Here is a 25,434-nt window from a genome sequence, read left to right as displayed (position 1 = left end):
TAGCAATTTTTATGCCTTTATGTCTTGCACTGTACTTCCACCATCCTTACAGGCACTGTACTTCCACCATCCTTACAGGCAGCACATTCCAGACAGTGCAAAAAAACGCATCGTTTTCTTCCCTCATTTCCTGAAATTTTAAAGACCAAGTCTTCTTCCAGTATACATTCTCCCTCCTCATTCACTCTTTGTAAAGGTCATCTTTGTGAACACCCTGATTAAATTCCTCCTAATCTTTCCCTCCAAGGATAACTTTTTTCTAGTCTGTCCATGTAAAGAAAATCCCTCATTATTGGTCCAGTTCTAGCAAATCCCTTCTACACTCTCTCTTAGGTCTTGACATGCTTCTCAAAGCGTAGTATTTAAAACTGACCATAACCTTCCAACTGAGGTCACTGACCTGAAACATTAACTGTTTCTCTCTGTCCACAATGCTTCCGGACCTGCTGAGTATTTCCAGCAATTTCTATTTTGTTCCAGCTGAGGTCTGATTTGGGTTCACGAAGGATTACCAAACCTACCTTGTTTTTGTATTCCATGCCCAATTTCAAAATGAAAGATCTGCGTGTTGTTTTATTTTGCTGTATTTCTGAACTATGACATCCAAAGAGCTTCATGGTCAATGTTACTGACGTTTCCTTCAGAGTTCATCTTCATTCAAATTTCACTTGAACTTTATTTAAGTACTTGACTTTAATTTTCATAACTAGTGACATTTAAAATAGTCTAGGATTCTTAATAATAGTCCTATAAATTAACCACTATGCTACTGCACCCTTGAAGACATAGTGTAGCGGTTAGCGTAACGCTATTACAGCGCCAGCAACCCGGGTTCAATTCCGGCCGCTGTCTGCAAGGAGTTTGTACGTTCTTCCCGTGTCTGCGTGGGTTTCCTCCGGGTGCTCCGGTTTCCTCCCACATTCCAAAGACGTACGGGTTAGGAAGTTGTGGGCATGCTATGTTGGTGCCGGAAGCGTGGCGACACTTGTGGGCTGCCCCCAGAACACTCTGCGCAAAAGATGCATCTCACTGTGTGTTTCGATGTACATGTGACTAATAAAGAAATCTTATCTGATCCCTTTTCCTGCATTCTGCACACATTTTATGAAATGAGATCAAACTGTGAAACAGGCACTGAAGACCATGATTTGTTCAAGTTTGAAACGTTCTCAGCACAGTTTTGAAACGTTATTGGTTGGAAATAAATCCGGGGAAAACTGGAGAATAGAGGTGGTAACAATATAATTCAGTGACTCACAATGCTCAAGTAATTCTTTTCATGCACACTGTGTTTCAAGTCTCAGATTTTTTTATGTCATTAAAAGCAAGGGAAACATGAATTTAGGCTCCTGCATTTTTTTTGAGTTGATTCAAAATCACTGCAAACTGAAGAGTACACAGCACAACATAACTAATCTTAGGAATGTCTTGAACAAAAGCAACTCAAGAGGGAGTCAGTCCAGTTAATTGTACCTTTCATTGGGGCTGGGGGGCTGGGGAAGGAATCATTTCTGGAATGCAGGATATCCCTGCCATGCACTTGCTCTGGGTGTTTGGCCTTTACTAAACGGCTGGTTCCCTGAATCCTATTTCTTCTCTGCTCCTCAGTTCCCCTCCCCTTGATCATTTATTGGGTTAATGCACTTACTGTTGAACTCTCTCAAAAGCAAAGAGGCAATTAGCCTCACAGTTGAAGTGTTTACAGCTAAGAAAATTAACACTTTTAGTCTATTAGCTGATTGCTCTCACTGGGACAATTTCCACTACAGCAACGTTCTCTAAGAAGCAAGGATTACGCTCCAGCCTCACACATGTAAACAGGGAAGTGAGGCTGCAGCCAACATTACCGGTTTAGAGTTTCCACGCTGATGTAAAGCCATCAGCATAATTAGTGGATCAATTATTACAGCAACCAAAAACATTTATTTCGAGGAGGGTTACTGGTTCCTCTAATAAACTGAAGATTGTATGGTCTTGGGGAAAATCTTCCAGTCCACCATAACTATACAGCTCTTTGTTAGAGGAATCCAAAGCTGTCCCATATACTACTTGTCTGGCACAGTCAAACTCATAGAAACACCTTTCAGTCAAGGCCCCAGGACTCCTCTATCACCTTTCATGTGTATGTTCTGACTCACCAGCAGGGAATATCCAACAGAAGTGGCGGCAGAGATATACAGTCAGGAGGGAGTAGCCTGCAGATGCTGGATAGTAGAATGGTAATAATTCAGGAATGTGATGGAATATTCGTCACATGCCTGGATAAGTGTAACTCTAACAATACTCAAGAAGGTTAATGCTATCTAGGTCAAAGCAGTTTGCTTGATTGGTACCCAGTCCAGCACTCTCTCTGCCATTGGTGTACCCTAGCTGCAGTCAGCATCATCGGCACCCACAGCAGCTACCGCCTTCATTATTTGTTAAAAGGACAAGGACACTAACTACTTGGAACACCATAACTGGTAAGGTCCCTTTGTAAATATGTTAATATTTGTTATCACAGCTGGAATCAAATCCTGGATCCCCCTAGCTAAAACCTTCACTACATGTTAGCTCATTATCACATTTTCAAGGGGCAGTTAGGGATGGGCCATACATATAGGACTTGCCAACAAACATCCCATGAATGATAAAACACCTCACCAGGTATTATACAGGAGGACAGGCAGTCTCAACATGGTGGTGCCAGAATGGATGATAAGACACTGTATTCAGATCTGAAAAATGGGACTAGATTTTAGAAAAGCAAGAAACATCATTAAACGGAAATATGATTCTTGCACTTGATGTAGTCAACCCAGCTGACAGCACCTAGTATCATGGCCTTCCTGTGGCCTGATAATAATATCTGCTTCAATGTAGACAACCATCCTTGAACTTAACTGAGCACCACACACACAAAATGTGCCAATTGACTAACCTTCAACCAACGACCGAAGAAGGGAAAGAAAATAAACTAAATGCGTGTCCAGTTACCCGCAGTGCTTCACTAATTTATTCATGTGTATTTGGGACTAGAGTCTAGTTGAACGTTGATGATCCAGGTGTCAACCTTGGCTTGGTGGGAACACCCTCTCAGTCAGAAGGTCAAGTGTTCAATTCTCACTTCAGAGAGTTCAGCACAGAATCTCAGCTGACACTACAGTGGTACTGAGGGTGCTGCGTTTCTGAGGGGAGCTTATGCAGATTTATTTAATTGCTGCTAATGGGATCCAGCACTACAAAACTACTTCAGGAAGATTATGAATTCCATTCTGCGACAAATTTTTGTTTTACAGCACTTACACATTAAAAGGTGCTATGTAAATGCAACATTGCCACATTGCTGAAATCTACATTTTGTTTTGCATATTGACAAGTGATTCCATTGACCAGGAGGACTGTGAAGCACTCTCCTAAAATTCAGCTGCCACAGAAATTTATCCCCATCTTACGTTTACTTTATGATGATATGCAATCCATGTTCCTAACCAACAAGTCTACAACAGAGCCAGTCTTGGTATGGAACAAGGCTGCACCAGTGCACCAATGCTCTTTACAATCTTGCTTGCTGCTGTGGCACACCTCGGTCCAACAGACTTCCTACAGGAATTGATCTAATCTTCAGAACTAGCGGGAAACTGCTCAATTATGGTGATTACACTTCACATGAACCTCAATAGTCAAGGTGCAGGATGGAAATGACACTTCCATTGTCACATGCTTAGAGGCTGAGATCGAAGCCATCAGTGACACGTTCAATGAAGTGTACAAGAGAATGGGCTTTGTACTCAACATTGGTAAGATCATGGTCCCCTACCAACACCCCCCCATCAGTCAACATTGCCCTCTAACAATACAGTTCCTCTGGAAAACGTAGACCAGTTCTCATATCTCAGGAGCCAACTCTCAGTGAAGGAGGATAGTGAAGGTGAAATTCCACCATCAGCTTCAGTGCACAGGCACAGCCTTTGGTCAGTTGAGGACACGGATGCTTGAAGATCAAGACTTCAGACCTGGTACAAAATTCATGGATAACCAGACGGTAGTGACCCCTGCTCTCCTATATGCTTCTGGAACCTGGATTACCTGCTACAGGCATCCCAAAACACTGGAGAGATGGTATCGCTGCAAAATCTTTTAAATTCACTGGAAGGATAAGTGAACAATGTCAGAGACTTCTCATGCCAACATCGCTAGCACTGAAGCCTTGGTTCAGGTCAAGTCCATTGAGCAGGAGATACTGTTCGCTCCCGAAACAGACACTCTACTGCCAGCTGCGCCATGGGACGAGATTACAAGTTGGACAGAAGAAAAGGTTCTCAAAGGGATGTTCCCATGAAAAAAAAGTCAGCATTCCCACTGATACCTGGGAATCCTTGGTCCATGGCAATCAAAACAGAGAAGCATGCAAGATGATATTGAGAACCTCAAGACTATGCTCGAGGGGTGCATGCAGCACCACATAAATGGTGGGAGGAGCGCACCACCTCACAAGCAACCTACCCACCTGCCCTGTCAGGCACCTCCTGCCCCATCTGTAGAAGTTTGCAGTTCCCACATTGGCCTCATCAGCCACCTTAGAAACCACAGAACTGGAGTGGAAACAAGACATCCTTTGACCCTGAGGTACTGCCTAAAAAGATGATCACGATTTCAGAGTGCACTGGAAGTCACATAAAGGAAGGACCTGGTAAAGGTGTCAAGATTTCCTTGCCTGATTTCCTTTCCTTCTGATTAACTAGTGAACCTGACAGGCTTTTAAAAACAATCAGCAGTTTCATGGTCACCATTACTGATACTAGCGTTTCCTTGCAAATGGATTTTGTTTCTTGAATTGAATTTGCATTTCAACTATGCCTCCCGAACAATGGCTCAGGCCTGTGTAAATTGTCTCATGATGCAATACATCCTACCACATGGTAGCCTCGTCCAGAAAAATTAAGGCACATAAAAGGAAAGCTGACTAATTGGATCCAAAATTGGCTTGGTCATAGAAGGTAGACAGTATTGATGGAAAGATGCTTTTCTGATTGCAAGTCTGTGACCAGTGGCATACTGCAGGGATTGCTGCTGAAACCCTTGTTCTTTGGGATATATAGAAGTCAGATGTGAATGTAGGAGGAATGATGAGTAAGCTTGCAGATGACACGAAAAGTTCGTATTGTGGATAGCGACAAAGGTTGTTTCAGGCCACAGCAGGATATGGATGAGATGGGAAGTTGGGGAGGGCTGGCAGATGGAATTTAATCCCAACAAGTGCAAGGTGATGCATTTTGGGAAGTCAAATAGGGGTAGGGTATATACAGTAAATGGCAGGGCACCAAGGGGTGTTAATGAACAGAGGGACCTTGGGGATCAAGTCTATAGTTCCCTGAAAGTGACAACACAGGTAGATAGGGTGGTGAAAAAGGCATATGGCATGCTTTAATTCTTAACAGGACGGGGTATAGAACACAAAAGTTGGCACATTATGTTGCAACTTTACAAAACACTAGTTGGACCACACTTGGAGTATTGTGTGTAGTTATGGTTGCCACACAATAGGAAGGATGTGTTTGGGTTAGAGACAGTACAGAGGAGATTCATCAGAAAGCTGCCTGGATTGGAGGACTTTAGATGTGGGGAGAGGATTGATAGGCTGGGTTTGTTTTCCCTGGAGCGGAGGAGGCTGTGCTGTACAACTCTAGGGCTCAAAATAGTTGTATTCCATCGTTTATTGAGTTTGCAGTAAATCAAAGTCATAGAGAGATACAGCACAGAAACAGGTCCTTTGTCCCAATGAGTCCATACCGACCATTAACCACCCATTCATCCTACATTAATCCATTTACCAGTTAGTACCTTATTACACTTACTAAAAATAAAAAATAAAAATCTACAGACCCTCAAAATCTGAATAAAAACAGAAAATGCTGGAAACACTCAGCAGATCAGGAAGCAACTGTGAAAAGAGGAGCAGAATTAACTCTTCAGGTCCAAGACCCTTAATCAAACAGCTTCAGAAGATGCCACCACCAAATCCATCTTTCTGTTCCATCTCCTTTCAGCAAAGGAACCATTCCCTTCACAACTCCTCAGTCCACTCTTCCATCTCCACACCCCCTTCATATGGCACTATGAGGAAGGGTTTCTGACCTGAAACATTAACTTTGCTTCTCTTTCCACAGATGCTGCCTAATCTATTTCCAGCAATTTCTGTCTTTATTAATATTAAAAATAGCTTTGAGAGCATTCATCAGATCAAATATCAAAGGCAGAAAAGAACAAAGGTGAGGAAAATATTACATTCTTCCTCATCTTATGCTAGAAATTTACAGGCATGTTCTAATTTGTAACTTTCTACCTTAAATATCAATGAACCACTGATAAGTTGGACTTTGTTTACAATAGTTCAATTATTACCTTTAAACATAGATCACTCTGACAGCACAATATTACGTTACATTGAAAGGCACGATACCTGCCATTATATACTACAATCAACACTTTTAAAGACTGATATCTAAGCCAATTTGTTTTGTTTCCTATGAGATTTAAAACACATAATAATCTTTAATCGAATCACTATTGTTCCACTTTTGTTCACACACCCAACGTCAGGAAAAGATTTAGCATCACCAAAACAGAATATGCAGCCATTTATTTCAATGTTGTTTTGACAGCTTGCTGTGTTCAAATTGTGTGCCTCATTTCTTATGTAACTGCCATCTGTACCATTTGAGGATGTGACACAGCACATTGACGAAGGTAGAGCAGTGGATGTGGTGTACCTGGATTTTAGTAAGGCGTTTGATAAGGTTCCTCATGGAAGACTTATTCAGAAAGTCAGGAGGCATGGGATCCAGGAAAACTTGGCTGTATGGATTCAGAATTAGCTTGCCATAGAAGACAGAAGGTGGTGGTAGATGGAGCGTATTCTGCCTGGAGGTCGGTGACCAGTGGGGTTCTGCAGGGATCTGTTCTGGGACCCTTGATCTTTGTGATTTTTATAAATGACTTGGATGAGGATATGGGTTAGAATGTATGCTGATGATACAAAGGTTGGTGGTGTTGTGGATAGTGTAGAAGGTTGCTGTAGATTACAACAAGATATTGATAGAATGCAGAGCTGGGCTGAGAAGTGGCAGATGGACTTCAACCTGTGTGTGTGAAGTGATACACTTCGGGAGATTGAATTTGAAGGCAGAATACAAGGTTAATGGCAGGACTCTTAGCAGTGTGGAGGAACAGAGGGATCTTGGGGTCCAGGTCCATAGATCACTCAAGGTTGCTGCGCAGGTCGATAGGGTTGTTAAGAGGGCGTATGGAGTGTTGGCCTTCATTAGTCGGGGTATTGAGTTCAAGAGCCCTGAGGTGATGTTGCAGCTCTATAGAACTCTGGTCAGACCACACTTGGAGTATTGTGTTCAGTTCTGGTCGTCTCATTATGGGAAGGATGTGGAAGCTTTAGAGAGGGTGCAGAGGAGACTTACCAGGATGTTGCCTGGATTGGAGAGCATGTCTTATGAGGATAGGTTGAGTGAGCTAGGGCTTTTCTCTTTGGAGAGAAGGGGGATGAGAGGTGACTTGATAGAGGTGTACAAGATGATAAGAGGCATAGATCGAGTGGACAGTCAGAGACTTTTTCTCAGGGCGACAATGGCTAACAGGAGGGGACATAATTTTAAGGTGATTGGAGGAAGGTATAAGGGGAATGTTAGGGGTAAGTTTTTTTACAAAGAGAGTGGTGGCTGCATGGAATGCACTGCCGGCAGTGGGGGCAGAATCATTAGGAACATGTAAGACACTCTTAGATAGGCACATGAATGATAGAGAAATGGGGGGCTGTGTGGGAGGGAAGGGTGAGACAGATCTCAGAGCAGGATAAAATGTCGGCACAACATTGTGGGCCGAAGGGACTGTTCTGTGCTGTAGTGTTCTATAAAAAACTGTACTTACACCTCAAGAAGTATCTCACCAAGTCTGTGATTTCTGAAGTTGTACAAGGTATATAAAAGCAACCTATTTCCTTTTATTGAGCTGAAAACATGTCAAGGGGATTTGAATTAGAAGATAACATACATAATTGCACATTGGAGTGTGAACCTAATTCCTGGTACTAGTGAAGTCAAAGTTGAGTTTATTCTGAAATGCACAAGTCCATGTGTGCACAGGTGCAATGAAAAATTAACCTGCAGCAGCATCACAGGCACAGAGCATCAGATAAGCAGCATTCACAAGAAAAACGTAAATTAAATATAAATTAAACATAATTTTTACAAGAAAGAAAACAATTAGAACAAAAAAAACCTAAGTCCATTTTAGTGCAAAGTGATCAAAGTGGTCATAGTGTTGCTAAATTGCCAGTGATTAGGGTTGTGCCGGCTGGTTCAAGAACCGAATGGTTGAAGGGAAGCGGCTGAGCTTGAACCTGGTGGTGTGGGTTAACTGAGAGGTCCCATTAGAAATAAATGTATGGTGGAGCTCGAACCCACAGCATTCTGACTCTGAGCTATAGCTGTCACTTTTTTCATGTCACGCAGAGTTTGTAAAAGTGGCAAACGCACTCAGTGAGATCAGTTAAAGGTAGACACTTTTAAAAACAACCTGTTACATTGCAAATTTATTGCATCCCAATTGCAGATTAAATATTTTGGGAATCAACTGCTGACAAGGATTCATCTGTCATAGGACTGACACTATTTGTTCCTCATTAGTTGTGATTAGCTGCAGAGTCACCTCTACCAGGCAGCTTGCATCATCACTATTTCTGATCCAAACAACATTTGAATCATTTAGAGCTTGCTGCTTCCAAGGTCTTTTGACGGAAACGATTCCAGCGGAGTTTAATCTGCTTCAAGCTTCCACGAGGCCTTTCATTGAAGACATTCTCCATGAACTGCCTTTCCATTTCCAATTCTTTGCAGCCACATTCTTACCAAAAACAGGAAACCAGTGTGTGCAGCATGTGGCATGTGGCATGCCCACCAGCTGGAGCTGTTACACTTCAAAAAGGTCAATCGATTGAAAACATCTTTCTGCCAAAAATCATTAAAAATGGTTTCTATTATCTTTTCTATTCTACTTGAGCCTGATGGGAAGTGGTTGAAGCCTGCCCCAATTGCTAAGAGCCCTGGCTGTTCCTTTCACAATCTCACACACACTCCTCAGAAACAGACCCTACCCACATCAAAAAAGTGGGTGGGGGCACTGCTTTATAGCTCTATAGGATTGAGGATCAAAGTATTTGACAGACACACATTTAGTGGGCGATCAAAGAGCAGGATATGTATTTACAATGTTATCACAAAGAGGGCAGGAAGGATTCCACTGCTGGCTCCTTTGTTCATATAGCAATTAGTTATTGCGAAAAAAACACCATTAACACCAGAGGATTCTCCGAAGAGCAGCCATGGTCACATTATACACTGTGTAAAAGCTCTGTTTGCAGGAAAACACAGAGCTCTCCAACTGTAAGTAACCTAGATGAAGATTTTCAAAGGATACTGCCTCTTTAATTGAACTACATTCTCTCTGTATCTAATCTGCAAAGTAACAAATTATTTTTAAATTTATCTACCAATAGCTGATGTCTCTGAGTTGGTTCAGTGCACTTTTACAAACACTATTTCTGTGTGACACGAGATAAATGACAGCTGTGGCTCACAGTCAGAACGTTGTGGGTTCGAGTGCCATTGCACGGATCAAGGCACAGGATCTAGGCTCAAGTATCAAGGCCACGACCAAGTCCAGTAGCATGTAAAGCAACAAAAACAGCAGATGCTAAAAATCTGCAGGTCAACATCTGTGGAGAGGGAAACAGCATTAATGTTTCAGATCACTGACCTTACATCAGAATTCTGTGTTGGATCAAGAGTTACAGAACTATTCGATAGAATGGAGATGAAGATCAGGTGTGATCTAAACGACTGGTGGGAAAATGTCACGAGGATTAGTGAATACTTAAGATTGTCCACATGTTTGGTTTACAAAGCATTCCTAAAACTTATAATGCTCTGCAAAGAATGATCAAAGGATCGTGGAAAGATCCGGAAAATGCAAAAATCTACAGATGTTGTAAATCTGAGACAGAAATAGAAAATGCTAGAAACACTCAGCAGGTCAAGCAGCATCCATAGAAACAGAACCAGTGACTCAGGCCACATCAACAACACCCCACCCCATCCCTGCTCCCCTGTGATACTGCCGACATTAAACTTTCCCACTGTTCCCTGCTCTTACATTAGAACTGCCCAGTCCTGAGGCAAACTGGAGAGGCTGGTTATCTGAGATTGTTGAACTCGAGGTTGAGCCCCGAGGACTGTGGCATACCTTGACAGAAGATGAAATGTTAGTCCTCAAGTATACATTGGGTTTCATTGGTAAAGTATAAGGCAGAGAGGTCAGAGTGGGAGTGGGTCAGAGAATTAAAATGACAGGGTGGGTCATCCCTGGGGAATTAATGGAGGTGTTCTGCAAAGCAGTCACCCAATATGTGTTTAGTTTCTCCAAAGAAGAGGAGGTACAACACCCGCTCTTTCCATCTTCTCTTCTCACCATCCAGGTATCCAAACACACTTTCCAATTTAATGGACTGCATTGAGTGTTCACAATATGGTCCGACAGTGGAGAAACCACATACTGATCGGTTGACCGCTTTCCAGAACATCTCCATTCAGCTAAAAGTTATCTGTCACTTTAATTCTTCATCCTGCTCCAATTTTGGGGTCTTACACTGTTCAATGAAGCCCAACGAAAACTTAAGGAACAGCATCTCACCTTTCAGCCAGGCATGTTACACCTCTCAGGACACAACCCTGACTTCAAACAATTTCAAATAACCAGCCTTTCCAGTTTGTCTCAGAACTGACCAGTTCTGATGAAACGACATCAACCAGGAATGGTAACTCTGTTTTTCTCGCTCCCTCTCCACAGATGCTGCTGACCTGCTGAGAATTTCCAGCATTTTCTTTTATTTAAATTTCCAACAACCACAGTATTTTGAAACTCTATTTTAGCATCTTTTTTTTTGCTCTCTCCTCTGTATTCATTCTTGGGTTCAATTCCAGACGCTGTCTGTAAGGAGTTTGTATGTTCTCCCCATGTGTCTGCGTGGGTTTCCTCTGGGTGCCCTGGTTTACTCCCACATCCCAAAGACGTACGGGTTAGGAAGTTGTGGGCATGCTATGTTGGCACCGGAAGTGTGGCGACACTTGCGGGCTGCTCCAGGCCCTGCCTGGTTTCAGCTTCCTCAATCTTACTTCCTTAACCTTACTTCCTTTTTTTTCCTTAACTAAATAGTTTCTGAACCAAGGTTCCTGAACCTTGCATCCTTGTCTTTCTTCCTCATGGTAACATGTTGGTTCTGAATTTTGACCAGCTGCCTTTAAACAACTCCCACATGTCAGATGTGGACATCAAATAACAGCCACTCCTGATCTACTCTCCCTAGCTCCTGCCTAATACTGTTGTAATTTGCCTTTCCCCAATTTAGTACTTTCCCCCGAGGTCCAGACTTATCCATAACTATCTGAAAAATTAAGGAGTTATGATCACTGTTCCCAATATGCTCTCCCAGTGAAACTTCAAACACCTGGTCAGGCTCATTTACCAATACAAGGTCTAGTATGGCCCCTTCCGTGATACAAATGTTGGTGATGTTGTGGATAGTGTAGAAGGTTGCTGTAGATTACAAGAGGACATTGATAGAATGCAGACCTGGGCTGAGAAGTGGCAGATGGAGTTCAACTTCAAGTGTGAAGTGATACACTTTGGGAGATTGAATTTGAAGGCAGAATACAAGGTTAATGGCAGGACTCTTAGCAACGTGGAGGAACAGAAGGATCTTGGGGTCCACGGCCATAGATACCTCAAGGTTGCCGCACAGGTTGATAAGGTTGTTAAGAAGGCATATGGTGTGTCGGCCTTCATTAGTCAGGGTATTGAGTTCAAGAGGTGTCAGGTAATGTTGCAGCTCTATAAAACTCTGGTTAGACCACACGGAGTATCGTGTTCAGTTCTGGTCACCTCATTATAGGAAGAATGTGGAAGCTTTTGAGAGGGTGCAGAGGAGATTAACATGGATGCTGCCTGGATTGGAAAGCATGTCTTATGAGCTAGGACTTTTCTCTTTGGAGAGAAGGAGGATGAGAGGTGACTTGATAGAGGTGTGCAAGATGATAAGAAGCATTGATGGAGTGGACAGTCAGAGACTTTTTCCCAAGGCAACAATGGATCACACAAGGGAGCATAATTTTAAGGTGATTGGAGGAAGGTATAAGGTGGATGTCAGGGGTAAGTATTTTTACACAGAGAGTGGTGGGTGCGGGGAACGCACTGCTGGCAGAAGTTGTGGGGACAGATACATTAGGGACATTTAAGATACCTTTATCTTTATTAGTCACATGTACATCGAAACACACAGTGAAGTGCATTTTTTGTGTAGTGTGTTCTGGGGGCAGCCCGCAAGTGTCGCCATGCTTCCAGCGCCAACATAGCATGTCCACAACTTCCTAACCTGTACAAGAGACTCTTAGATAGCCACATGAATAATAGAAAATTGTAGGGTTATGTGGGAGGGAAGGGTTAGATAGATCTTAGAGCAGGATGAAGTGTCAGCACAACATTGTGGGCCGAAGGGCCTGTACTGTGCTGTAATGTTCTATGTTCAAAGTGGGAGACAGTTGCCCCAATAGGAGGAGCCTGTGATTCATGGAGTGCTGGAAAGGTGGCAAAATTACTTGTCCCCAACAGTTTCATTCACTCTGTAGTGCAGTAATGTATCAGTTTATGGCTGAAATCTCTTGAATGAGACTGATGACCTTCACAACTCAGAAGTGTGAATTCAATGAAATGAGCTTTGGCTGATGGTTATACAGGACAGACCAGAATCAAACCATGTATATATACCTTTCTTAAAGCATTGTTGACTCTCTGAAGAAGTACCCAAAAATTCACCTTAATACCAGTTGTGTGTGATGTTTTTAAGATATTGACAGCAGGTTACATATTTTGAGAATGGTCTAGTCAAGGAGACGTCTGGAACGATCTGATCTCAGAAACATCTGCTTCGCACACGGTCAATTATGGCATAAAGCAGTCGGCACCTTTCATCAGTCCCTGTAATGTTGATTGGATCAATATGGGGCGTGGCATGATCAAGGCAGACTGAAACAAACAATTCCATCTGGGTTAAACAGATGGAGCATGGACTTACTGGTACCTGATGGTGTTACAAGGTCAAAAACCAGCCCAGTTATTCTCATGGAATCCAAGATTTCCTGGACATAAATTGGCTACACAACAGCAGAGGTCATTCCTGGCCTTAGTCATTCTTCTTGTTCCCAAGGTGAAGTGACAGAGGCAGCAGCTGCAATATATTTATGCGAGAGATACCCGTTCATTCTGGGGGTTCTCTCAAGATCTTCACCAACGTTCACCCCACTGTCACCTTCTTCGTTCAATAGCTTGCATCAGTGCACCACCAATGTGGATACTGCAAGTTCAAAACCCACACGGCAAGGTCTGAAGCCTAACTTGGTAAATTGTGCACTGGTATCAGAACAACCTAGAAAGTTGCTGAACTGTTGTAAGCACACAACTGATTCACTAATGCCTTTCAAGGAAAAAGTCCGCCACTTTACCTATTGACTGATACTGATTAGTCACATATAACGTTGTGTCCTAATGTTTTCAATTGTGGAGCACAGTGCAGCATTCTCAAAGCTGATCACATCCCAAGAACAAATAAAATTTAATTAATCCCCTTTTAGTTCTGTTTTTAGTTTTCGAACCTTCTTTCATTTTTAAGCCAAGAACCACTGGAACTAAATTTTTCAATAAGTTTAACACCACAAGGTCAATTCTTGAAGCTTCACAAGCATCCAAAAGTTTTACTTAGATTTCCCACCAAAGTCTCATTCCTGGGACTTGAAAACAAAATCTAGGCCAACAGCCCAGTCCAGTCCTGAAGCAGTACTGTTTTGTCAGAAAAGTTGAGGGGCAGGGATTCTCTCTGGAATCTGGCACAATATTTATCCCCCAATCAACACCTAAAAAACTTCTGATCTGGTCAATATCATATTGTTTATGGGAACTTGCTGCACACAAATCAGCTGGCTGGTTTTTGACTTAATTAGCTGTAAAGCATTTTAGATGCCCCAAGAATGTGAAAAGTTCTATATAAATGCAAGTATTTCTTTTCAATTTGCAACTTCAGCAATGTCCTTCAGACCACAGACTGTCAGCGCTCATAAATGCCAGTTCTCCCAGTTTAGTGCTGAATCAGAGTACCTCAGTCTCCTCCATATTCCCAGACTGGTGAAAGAAAATCTAGATTCAGTTTTCAGAGACAATTTGGTTACATTGCTCACATCCATATAACTAAATTACCCTGGGCAGCTGCACATTCAAAAATTGAAGAGTTTTTTTTGTTTCATAACTTCGCTAAAGCAACTGGCACAATATTAGGCTTTGGCTAGAAAATTCTTGTCAGCATAAATCTTGAATCAGTCTTTCCTGGAGCACTTACCTATGAGCCACAATGATCGTGGTCCTGTTGTCACACACTTTGGCAAGTGAGGCCTGAATGTTCCTTTCAGTTTGTGTGTCTAGAGCAGATGTGGCCTGTACAAACACAAGAAAGGTGTATGGTTATATTAACGAAACCAGAACAGCAAAAACATTCATTGGAAAGTAACATCAAACTGACAAAGAAGCTCAAGTGACAAAACAGAATCAGAAATTTATGATCATTCACCCCATGATGACTATGCTAGCAGGAAGAAAGCCATTGAGACTAATTCCACGTCCCAACTCTTGGCCTATAGATTCAGAGGTCATGGGATATCAAGTGATCTTTCTGATGCATTTTAAATGGGATGACAGGTTCAGGCTTCACCACCCTTTGAGGCTGAGAGTTCCAGACCCTCGCTACTCTTTGGGTGAACCCCTCTCTAACCCTTATACCAATTATTTTCAATCTTGTCCCTGTAGTTATTTATCTCTATGGTCCTATCACTTTTAACAGAACGTGTTGCATGCATTGATAATTTCTTTGATGACTGCTAAACCTGATGTAAGAATGACTTACATCTACAAGTTGGCCAAAGCCATGAACTAACAACGTTCTGAATCCAATCAGTAAATTCTTTCCTCTGCTGATGCATGCCATGATGAAATTTAATGACAGATCGTCCAGTCCGATTCTGGTCATCAGCTTGCCTCTCATCACTTAGGAACCTAGTTTAAAATTAATCCTTTGCTATTCAGTTTACTGTTTAAGTGAAGGGAGCTTTTGAAGTTGGTATGGCAGGGCACTCAGTCCCCTGCATGGCCTGGAGCACATGAGTATTCCCAGACACTCCTTGTGGTCTGGATGACATTTGCAGGTAGTGCCTCCAGTTTGACCAGCTTGAGTTCCGAGCTTTGGAGAGAGTGCCAAATGAAAGTACTACCATGCATTAGTGAGGTTGAGAGTTACATGAATAGCACATTTTTAGGGATGGTCACCCACAGCAGGGAAGTGAATGGGTGACCAGCAGGCAGAGGGAGGAAGCAGACAGTCAGGAAATTCAGAATTGTTTCTCCATATCTGAAAATGGTGGGGGTGAAAGTTCCTCTGGGGAATGCAGCCAGAATCAAGTTAACAGAACTGCAGGTGGTTCAGTTGCATAATATTAAGAGGAATAGATAGAGTGGACAGCCAGCGCCTCTTTTCCAGGGCACCAATGCTCAATACAAGAGGGCATGACTTTAAAGTAATGGGTGGGAAGTTCAAAGGAGATATCAGAGGAAGGTTTTTTACCCCAAAGAGTGGTGGGGGCATGGAATGCGCTGCCTGGGGCGGTGGTGGAGGCAGGTACATTGGTCAAATTCAAGAGATTGCTAGATAAGCACATGGAGGAATTTAAAATAGAGGGATATGTGGGTGGAAGGGGTTAGATAGTCTTGTGTGGTTTAAAGGTTGGCAAAACATTGTGAGCCGAAGGGCCTGCATTGTGCTGTACTGTTCTATGTTCTATATGTTCTATAAGGGAAGAGGGGCAGGTATGCAAGGGCAATGCTGATCAGTGACTTAAAAGTGAATTGAATGGACAGGTGCTTCTGCAGCTGTGGATTTGAATCCAGGATGATCCGTTGCTTCCCTGGCGACAGGGTCAAGAATGTCACAAAATGGTTGCAGGGCATCGTAAAGAAGGACAGCAACCAATCGGATGCCATGGTTTATATTGTACTGACAAAATGAGGGAGGAGGTCCTGAAAGCTAAGTTTAAGGAGCTAGGTAGCAGATTAAGAAGCAGGACCTCTAATCTATATTCTCTGGATTATTTCTGGAGCTACGTACTAGTGAGTATGGGAATAGGAGATAGGTCAGAAGATGCATGACTGAAGAGATGGTGCAGGAGGAAAGGCCTCAGACTTCTGGATCATTGAGACCGTTTCTGGGGAAGGTGGAAACTGGACCAATTAGACAGTTGCACCTGAACTGGTATGGGTCCAACATCCTTATTAGAGGAGTTTGTTACAGCTGCTTTTAAATTAACTTTCCAGGAATCAACCAATAGCAATCCTACAGCTACTGATTGTGAAACAGGTTCAGACTATAATCTGAGCAATTTGTGTAACAGAAAATTGTTGTCTACTTTCCCTTTCATTCACAATCAATAAACGGTCTGAGCGGCTCGTCTTCAACTGCACAGAAAGTCCAAGAAGACACTCTCCCCTAAAAAAGCGATGGGCTTTAAAGAGGGAAGATGTTTCTATGACCAGGTCCTTGCACTCACTACCAACATTCATCCAGGGTTTCAGAAGTAGATGAACACTGGAAATGCCTTCATAGTTTTGCTTTCAGCACGTGACAGTGTTTGACACGACAACCTTCTACTGAAACTTTCAAGCGTCAATTAACAGTCCCACAAAATGCTCGGGATTATTCATACCCGATTGAAAAACTGCAAGCTCTGCAGCCTTTGCAACAAAACTAGCTGTGCATGAAGAAACTACGAACTGCCATACACATTACTGCTTACCCCAGGAGCCTGAGGGCACGTACCACCAGACTTAAGGACAGCTTCTACCCCACTGTGATAAGACTATTGAACAGCTCCCTTATACAATGAGATGGACTACATGATCTACCTTGTTGTAACCTTGCATCTTATTGCACTGCACTTTCTCTGTAGCTGAGACACTTTATTCTGTACTGCTATTGTTTTTACCTGTACTACATCAATGGACTCTGTACTAACTCAATGTAACTGCACTGTGTAATGAATTGATCTGTACGATCAGTATGCAAGACAAGTTTTTCACTGTACCTCGGTACAAGTGACAATAATAAACCAATACCAATACCAATCTACAAAATGGATACATCTTCAACTAAATACCAAGAGTTCATCTATGCCAATACCAATGCACTGCACAGACAAGCATTAACACCAGAGAATTGCAAATAGGATGCTCAGAAGCATCTTGCATCTGCTGGAATGCTATTTCCAGACCTACCAGCTCTGGTCCAATCTAGGCACTATAGTGTCAGCATTCCACCTGAAGAATAAGTATATTGGGAAAAAAAGATTTCTTCCTGCAAAAGGCAAATTCTCTACAAGTTTTAACTGAAACACCTGGGTGTGACTCTAGGCAGGTAGGTAGGTATCCCACATAACATCCTTATCCAAATAATACCAGTCAAAAAGTAAAAACTAAGGAAGGACCTGGTCTGAAAACACAGTAGAAATCCATGGGCAACCCATCTCGAACACAATGCATGGCAGCACTGGCCCGTGTGTATTATGCTACAAAATTCTTTTCTATCTCATGATACTACAGGTGTCTCACAAAGATCAGAGATAAGCAGCTAAATGTTGCCATATGATTGGTGACTCCGACTGAGCAACTCCTGATGCTGGCCCAGATCATCCCTCACCTTGACCTCAACAACTTCTGCCAGATAAAAATAATGAACATTACCAACCATGTGGCTAAACCATATTCATGAATGGGGAATACCAAGTAAATTGGTTTATTATTGTCACATTAAACCAATTTACTTGGTATCTCAGGGGACCATTGACTGGACTGACAGATAGGACATCTAGGTGTAAAGCTTTTCACTTCATAGAAAAGTGTATCTCAAAAAACCCCATTAGTCAGACGCGTCCTTTTAACAATTCCTTATCTCTGCCTTCATAAATGCTGATTTATATTTCTTAAGAATTTTTTCTAATAATTTGTCCACCAATGATGTTAGACTTTGTGGCCTATCATTGCCTGACTCCTTTCTCCCTTCTTAAACAATGGTACCAAGTTAGTAACCTTCTAGTCCCCTGGTACCATGCCTGTAGCCAGAAAGGATTGGAAGGCAATAGTCAGAGCTTATATTTCCGCCTTTGCTTCTCTGAAGATCTGGAATACATTTTATCTGGGCTGGCAATTTTTCTACTTTTAAAGTTCTCAGAATCCTTAATATTTCCTTTGGCTTTATCTTTATCATTGTTAATATCATACATTCCTCTTCAATTAGAATGCTTGAAGACAGAGGTTCACTTAACTGGCATGAAGGCCGAAAGAGAAATTATACAACTGCATCATTCTTTCCAGAGCTTAGTGGATCTATCCTTTGTGAAACAATATCTTTCAAGACTAGATTCATTTGCAGTTATAAGATAGATATTTATTTATCAGTCACATGTACATCGAAACACACAGTGAAATGTGTCTTTTTGCGTTACTAAGAATGTGCTGGGTGCAGCCCGCAAGAGTCGCCACGCTTCCGGCACCAACATATCATGCCCACAGCTCCTAACCCATACGTCTTTTGGAATGTGGGAGGAAACCGGAACACCCGGAGAAAACCCACGCAGACACAGGGAGAACGTACAAACTCCTTACAGACAGTGGCCAGAATTGAACCCTGGTTGCTGGCGCTGTAATTGAGTTATGCTAACCGCTACACTACCGTGACCGTATGGTTATGGCTGTGACCTCTGTTAATTCTAGTGCAATTTGGTACTGAGAAGGTGGATGGCAACAGTCTTTTCCCCGAGGTAGGAAAGTCCAAAACTAGGGGGGCATAGCTTTAGGGTGAGAGGGGAAAGATTTAAAAGGGACCTGAGGGGCAACTTTTTCACACAGACGATGGTGAGTATATGGAATGAGCTGCCAGAGGAAGTGGGTGAGGCAGGTACAATAGTATCATTTAAGAAGCATTTGTATAGGTATATGGAGGGGTGGGGCTTGGAGGGATATGGGCCAAATACAGGAAATTGGGACTGACTGGGTGGGCACCATGGTCAGCATGGACTGGTTGGGCTGAAGGGCCTGTATCTGTGCTGTATTGCTCTATGACTCTAATTGGTTTGAATGTTCCAGACAATGACTGTGCCTTTCACCTTTCAGACATTGAACAATCTGTTCTTTTCCTTCCTGCATACCTCATCCAGAAGAATGATCTGAGGTGCCTTCAGGATTGTTCTGGCAATGGCCACTCGTTGCTTCTCTCCTCCGCTGAGCTTTAGGCCTCTCTCACCCACTTGTGTATCATAACCTGAAGATATGAACAAATGGAATTTGTGAATGCCCTTCAAGACATGGTGATCCATAACTTGCATCCCAAACATTCGAAGGGCTACCCACTTGTGTATCATAACCTGAAGATAAGAACAAATGGAATTTGTGAATGCCCTTCAAGACATGGTGATCCATAACTTGCATCCCAAACATTCGAAGGGTTACAGGAAATCCATGCGATCTTCACACTAAACAATACAAAAGCTTGCAGTTATTAAGATAGTAAAGTGTCCCAGGCCACTTTATAGGAGCATAATCAAGCAAAAAAAAATTGGGACTGAGACAAACACAGAGGCATCAACTAGTCAATGAAATAGGTTTCATGGGAGAGAGAAATGTGGAGATGTTTCTGCTTGTCTTGGTCTACAAAAATAAAGTTTGTGGCCATTAATTGTGACACTGAAGAGTTCTAACCTAATCTAGCCTAAGATCCACCTTTGCATGCCGCAAGACTCAGATTTGTCTGGTGTCTGAAACATATGGGTGGCCTGCCTGCCAAATGGTTGGGTGCCATTAAAATCCAGTGCTCAAAGTAAAGTGTTAGTGGGTGAGTGAATGCGTTGTCAATGTTTGGAGGCCAGTGATGGACATAGAAAGCAGTCTCCAGAGAGAGAGGCGGGAACAGACTCGGCAACCAAACATGAGATCTTGGTCTCAGTTACATGGTGACATGACATTTTCACTAGTAAATGCTACACCTACTCAGCCAATCAGAGATATGGACCATTGGACGGTATGGTAATGAAGGTCTGCTGAAGAAAGTTCCATTCCCCCATCATCATTGTAACTGATGACCTATATTGGCTGTTACTGCAGAGGCAGCTCAAAGTTAAACTTCTTTAGTTTTGTTCCATGGCATCACTGATCACCATAATATCTTGGAACCCACCAAGATGTCAGCGCTCTTCCAATTCTAGCTTCTTGCATTTCCTCAGCTTCATTCACTTGCTTGACCACTTGTCTGTACGTTCAGTTACCTATCTCCAAAACTCTGGAATTTCCTCCCTGGACCTGCCCAACACTCCCTTCTACCTCTGACCAAGTGTTTGGTTGCACATCGTAATACCTTCTTTGACAATGCAAATTCTTGCTTGATTAACATTCCTATAAAGTATCTTACAATGTAAGATAAGACATCTTTATTAGTCACGTGTACATCGAAACACACAGTGAAATACACCTTTTGCGCAGAGTGCACTGGGGGCAGCCCGCAAGTGTCACCACGCTTTTGGCGCTAACATGCAACTTCCCACATCTTAATGTTTCACTAAATTAAAGTTGCTATGTAAATGAAAGCTGTTGCTGTTTACAATACGTGGAAAGGGTAAATGCAGGAAATGGGATGATTATGTACCATGAATCTCTACCCACTAGCATTAATATTGAGGTTACCTATTCAAATCTGTCTTCCTCATTCTCTCTTCATGAGAATAGATGTATCTTGTGATAACCGCATTCAGATTGTTTTACAGACTCTGCTAATATCGATATTCCAGAGACATCATTTGAAGGATGGTATCAGTTACCCAAAAGAAACTGCATTACCATAGAAAAAATACTTACCAGCATACAGTGATAGCAATAACATGCTTGCAAGTAAACATGCAGAAATCTAATGACTTTGGGGATGCAGGATGCCAGTTCAAAATTCTTTATACCTTTAATCAGGGGCTTTTTAAAGCAGGTGTTTTCAAAAACAATCTCCTGAATAAACCAAGGGAAAATGCAGATTTGTACCTTCAGGGAATGTAATTATTCGTTCATGAATATCGGCTGCTCGAGAAGCTTCTTCCACTTCCTCATCACTGGCAGTCACTCTACCGTAGCGGATGTTGTTCCTGATGTTGTCATTGAAGAGGACGGTATCTTGGGGCACTACCCCGATGTGTGAACGCAAAGAACGCTGCTTCACCTGGGGAAGAAATTTAGAGACTTTCAGAAGAAACCTTGGGACCTGAGTGAGCACGAGACTGACCAAATTTGGACTGCTTGTAATATGAAGTGACACTTAAGGCACTTTCCTACAGGGTCTTTCATCATCTCAGGATGGCCCAAAGTGCTTTACAGCCAATAAATACTTTATGTATTCAAAGTCAAATCAAGTTTATTGTTATCTGCACGTACTTGTATGCACAGATGCAATAAAAAACTTACTTGAAGCATCATCACAGGCACATAGCATGTAAGCAGCGTTTGCAAGAAAAACATAAATGATACATAAATTATACATTGATTATTACAACATACTGTTGTAAATTGGTTTATTATTGTCGCATATACCAAGGTTCAGTGAAAAACTTGCCTTGCATACTGTCCATCCATACAAATCAATTCATTACAATAGCGCATTGAAATAGTACGAGGTAAAACAATAACAGAATGCAGAATAAAGTGTTACAGTTACAGTGCAGGCAGACAATAAGGTGCAAGGCAATAAGAAAATAGATTGTGAGGTCAAGATTTCATCTTATCGTACTAGGGGAGTGTTCAATAGTCTTATAACAGTGGGATAGAAGTTGTCCTTGAGCCTGGTGGTACGTGCTTTCAGTCTTTTGTATCTTCTGCCCGATGGGAGAGGGGAGATGATAGATTGTTCAGGATGGGTGGGTCTTTGATAATGTTGGCTGCTTTACCGAGGCAGTGAGAAGTGTAGACAAGAGTCCATGGCAGGGAGGCTGGTGTCCATGATGTGCTGAGCTGTGTCCACAACTCTCAGTCACAGGCAGAGCAGTTGCCATACCAATGTAATGTAGTGTAATGTTGTAATGTAGGAAGGTGGCAGCCAATTTTCCTACAGCAGGCTCCCATAACTGCCTTTATACTAATAGGACCTTTACTTGTACACGAAGCCTATAATACACTGACAGATGGTTCGGTCCATGTCTCTGATTGGCTGAGTAGGTGTAGCAGTGAAAATGGCATGTCACCATGTAACTGAGACCAAGGTCTCAGGTTTTATGGTTGGGTCTGTTCCCATCTCTCCCTGGGGACTGCTTTCTATGTTTATTACTGGCTTCTAAACATAGCACTACCTTCCTTTTGTATTCCTGTAAAGTAACAAAGGCAGGTGTGAGATCACAGTTCCGAGATGGAAGGATGGAAGTGGGGATGAGAGTTGTCAAATGAAGATCATGCCAAACAAAAGCGTGCTGGACTGTCCACTTTCGATTTTAAAATGGGAGCATAAGAGATCACAGAGAGTCACTGGGCCAACTAGATGAAATACTGGCCTTCCATCAGTCAGGGCATCAAGTTTAGGAGTAGGAACATTATGATAAGTTGTTGGTGCAGCTATACTTGGAGCACCGTGTACATTTTTTTGTCATCCTGTTATAGGAAAGACATTGTCTTTCTTTTCAATATTTTTATTAATTTCAAATAAAAAATACAAAGTGCATGAAACAAAGGAAAAACAAAATGTTACAAAATAGATTATATTGAATCACACTGGAAATCACAGCTTCATATTGATAAAACAAGATAACAATTAATATTGATAAATTGGAATAATCTTATTATAAAAAAAATCTAACCCCACTACCAGAACCGAAGCTGTTTAGTAACATCCTAAAGACGTAGTAGTATTGGCCAATATCTGTACTCTAAGCACCAAGTCAGTGGTTTTGAAAGTAGTTCAAAAAAGGTAGAAAAGACATTGTCCAGCTGGAGAGGGTGCAGGAGAGATTTACGAGGATGCTGCCTGGACTAGAGGGCCTGAGTTATAGGGAGAGGTTGGCCAGGCTGGGTCTTTATTCCTTGGAGCATAGGAGAATGAGGGGTGACCTCATAGAAGTTTATAAAATCATGAGGGGTATGGATAGGGTGGATGGTCATAGTCTTTTCCCATGGGTTGGCGAGTCCAGAACTAGAGGGCACAGATATAAGATAAGAGGAGAGAGATTTAAAAGAGACCTGAGAGGTAACTTCTTGGTATTGGTATTAGTTTATTATTGTCACTTGTACCAAGGTACAATGAAACACTTGTCTTGCATACAGGTAGTGAGTACCTGGAGTGAGCTGCCAGAGGAAGTGTCGAGGCGGGTACAATTGTAACATTTAAGAGGCATTTGGATAGGTACATGGAGGGGAGGGGTTTGAAGGGTTATGGTCCAAACGCGGACAACTGGGACTAGCAGGGAGGATGCTGTGGTCGGCATGGACCAGTTGGGCTGTAGGGTCTGTTTCTGTGCTGTATTACTCCATGACTTTTATGAGAAAACTAAATAAACCCAAGAAAGAAACAGCAGGACAGGAAGATAAAGCTTCGTTGAAGTTCATATCCACAGACCCCTGAAAGTTGCCTCACAGGTGGATAGGGTAGTTAAGAAAGCTTATGGGATGTTAGCTTTCATAAGTTGTGGGATCGAGTTTAAGAGCCATGAGGTAATGATGCAGCTCTACAACACTCTGGTTAGACCACACTTAGAATACTGTGTCCAGTTCTGGTCACCTCATTATAGGAAGGATGTGGAAGCGTTGGAAAGGGTGCAGAGGAGATTTACCAGGATACTGCCTGGTTTAGAGAGTATGCATTATGAGGAGAGACTAAGGGAGCTAGGGCTTTACTCTTTCGAGAGAAGGATGATGAGAGGAGACATGATAAAGGTGTACAAAATATTAAGAGGGCATGGCTTTAAAGTAATGGGTAGGAAGTTCAAGGGAGATATCAGAGGAAGGTTTTTTTTCCACCCAGAGAGTGGTTGGTGCATGGAATGTACTGCCTGGGGCGGTGGTGGAGGCAGGTACATTGGTCAAATTCAAGAGATTGTTAGATAAGCATATGGAGGAATTTAAAATAGAGGGATATGTGGGAGGAAGGGCTTAGATAGTCTTAGGTGAGGTTTAAAGCTCGGCACAACATTGTGGGCCGTAGGGCCTGTATTGTGCTGTACTGTTCTATGGTTCTAAGTGGGAAGAGACACGTGGGGCATAAACACCAAGGGGGGAGCTGACCAAGTAGCCAACTTCAAAGTTTAAGTTCAATATAAATGATCTTTTTAAATGCCTTGAATAAGTAAGATTGAATTGCCTGTCCTTCAGTTGGTACTTCTACAGAGAGGGTGGGTTGGCGAACAAAATTTGCATTCCACATGGAATCTGTGAAGCAGTTCATTTAAAAATAATAATAAAAATAATTCTGGAACCATTTGCCAGAGCTTTACAGCATATGGACATTGGTGTCAGGTATACATCAAGCATGTTCAGCTCTTCATGAATGGCCATTTTGCACCGTTCCCAAAGATTAACATCAAGGAGCCAAAGTGTCAGATCAGTTCTTTTTTAAATAGCATCTCAATCCGTCCAGATGCTTGCAGCTGCTCATAGTTCTCTGATCAACCCAGTGCAACAGGATGCCTCGGGCACAGACAAAGAGCTCTTGGTAATAAGTCCCAGGTGAGGGAAGGACATGAAAAGGATGGTAATCTGGGGACGGACTCTGGTCTACTGTAGCAATCAGTGCAGCTCCAAAGGAAGAGATTCTGTGCAGGAAAGACTTATTGCAGGGAGCTACTGTGATGGTACATATAGAAAACAACATTTCAGTTAGTTGTCACATACATACACAGGGATTCTTCTATGCCACAGCTATTAAATACATGGAACATAGAACAATACAGCACAGGAACAGGCCCTCCAGCCCACCATGTCTGCACCGAACATGATGCCAAATTAAAGTAAATTTCTTCTGCCTGCACATGATCCATATCCCCCCATTGCCTGCTTATTCATGTGCCTGTCTAAAAGCTTCTTAAACACCAATATCGTATCTGCTTCCACCACCACTCCTGGCAGCACACTCCAGGCACCTATCACTCTCTGTGTAAAAAAACTTTCCCCTCCCACATCTCTCTCTCACCTTAAATCCATGTACTCTAGTATTTGACATTTCTACCCTAGGAA

The 25,434-nt window shown here is 42.3% G+C and overlaps 1 protein-coding gene across 4 annotated transcripts in view; it reads right to left on the bottom strand.

The window, feature by feature from the left end:
* LOC127569523 (ATP-binding cassette sub-family B member 6-like) overlaps positions 1–25,434 on the bottom strand; it is a 549,089-nt gene that overhangs the window by 389,616 nt on the left and 134,039 nt on the right. For 3 of the 4 annotated variants that reach the window (XR_007956208.1, XM_052014249.1, XM_052014261.1), the window contains exons 16-18: positions 21,271–21,445; positions 19,398–19,510; positions 14,492–14,586 (exon numbers count right to left, since the gene is read on the bottom strand). Coding sequence is in view for 3 of the 4 variants with exons in the window: in XM_052014249.1 (XP_051870209.1) it covers positions 14,492–14,586; positions 19,398–19,510; positions 21,271–21,445 (383 nt within the window). In the remaining variant the exon portion in view is untranslated. Of the gene's footprint in view, positions 1–14,487; positions 14,587–19,397; positions 19,511–21,270; positions 21,446–25,434 lie in introns of those variants that run through there. The other variant, XM_052014269.1, reaches the window with a different exon arrangement.

The sequence above is a fragment of the Pristis pectinata genome, chromosome 1, assembly GCF_009764475.1.
Source record: "Pristis pectinata isolate sPriPec2 chromosome 1, sPriPec2.1.pri, whole genome shotgun sequence".
Taxonomy (NCBI): Eukaryota; Metazoa; Chordata; class Chondrichthyes; order Rhinopristiformes; family Pristidae; genus Pristis; species Pristis pectinata.
Note: the sequence above shows the minus strand (reverse complement) of the source record. Positions and strands in the feature narration are given on the sequence as shown.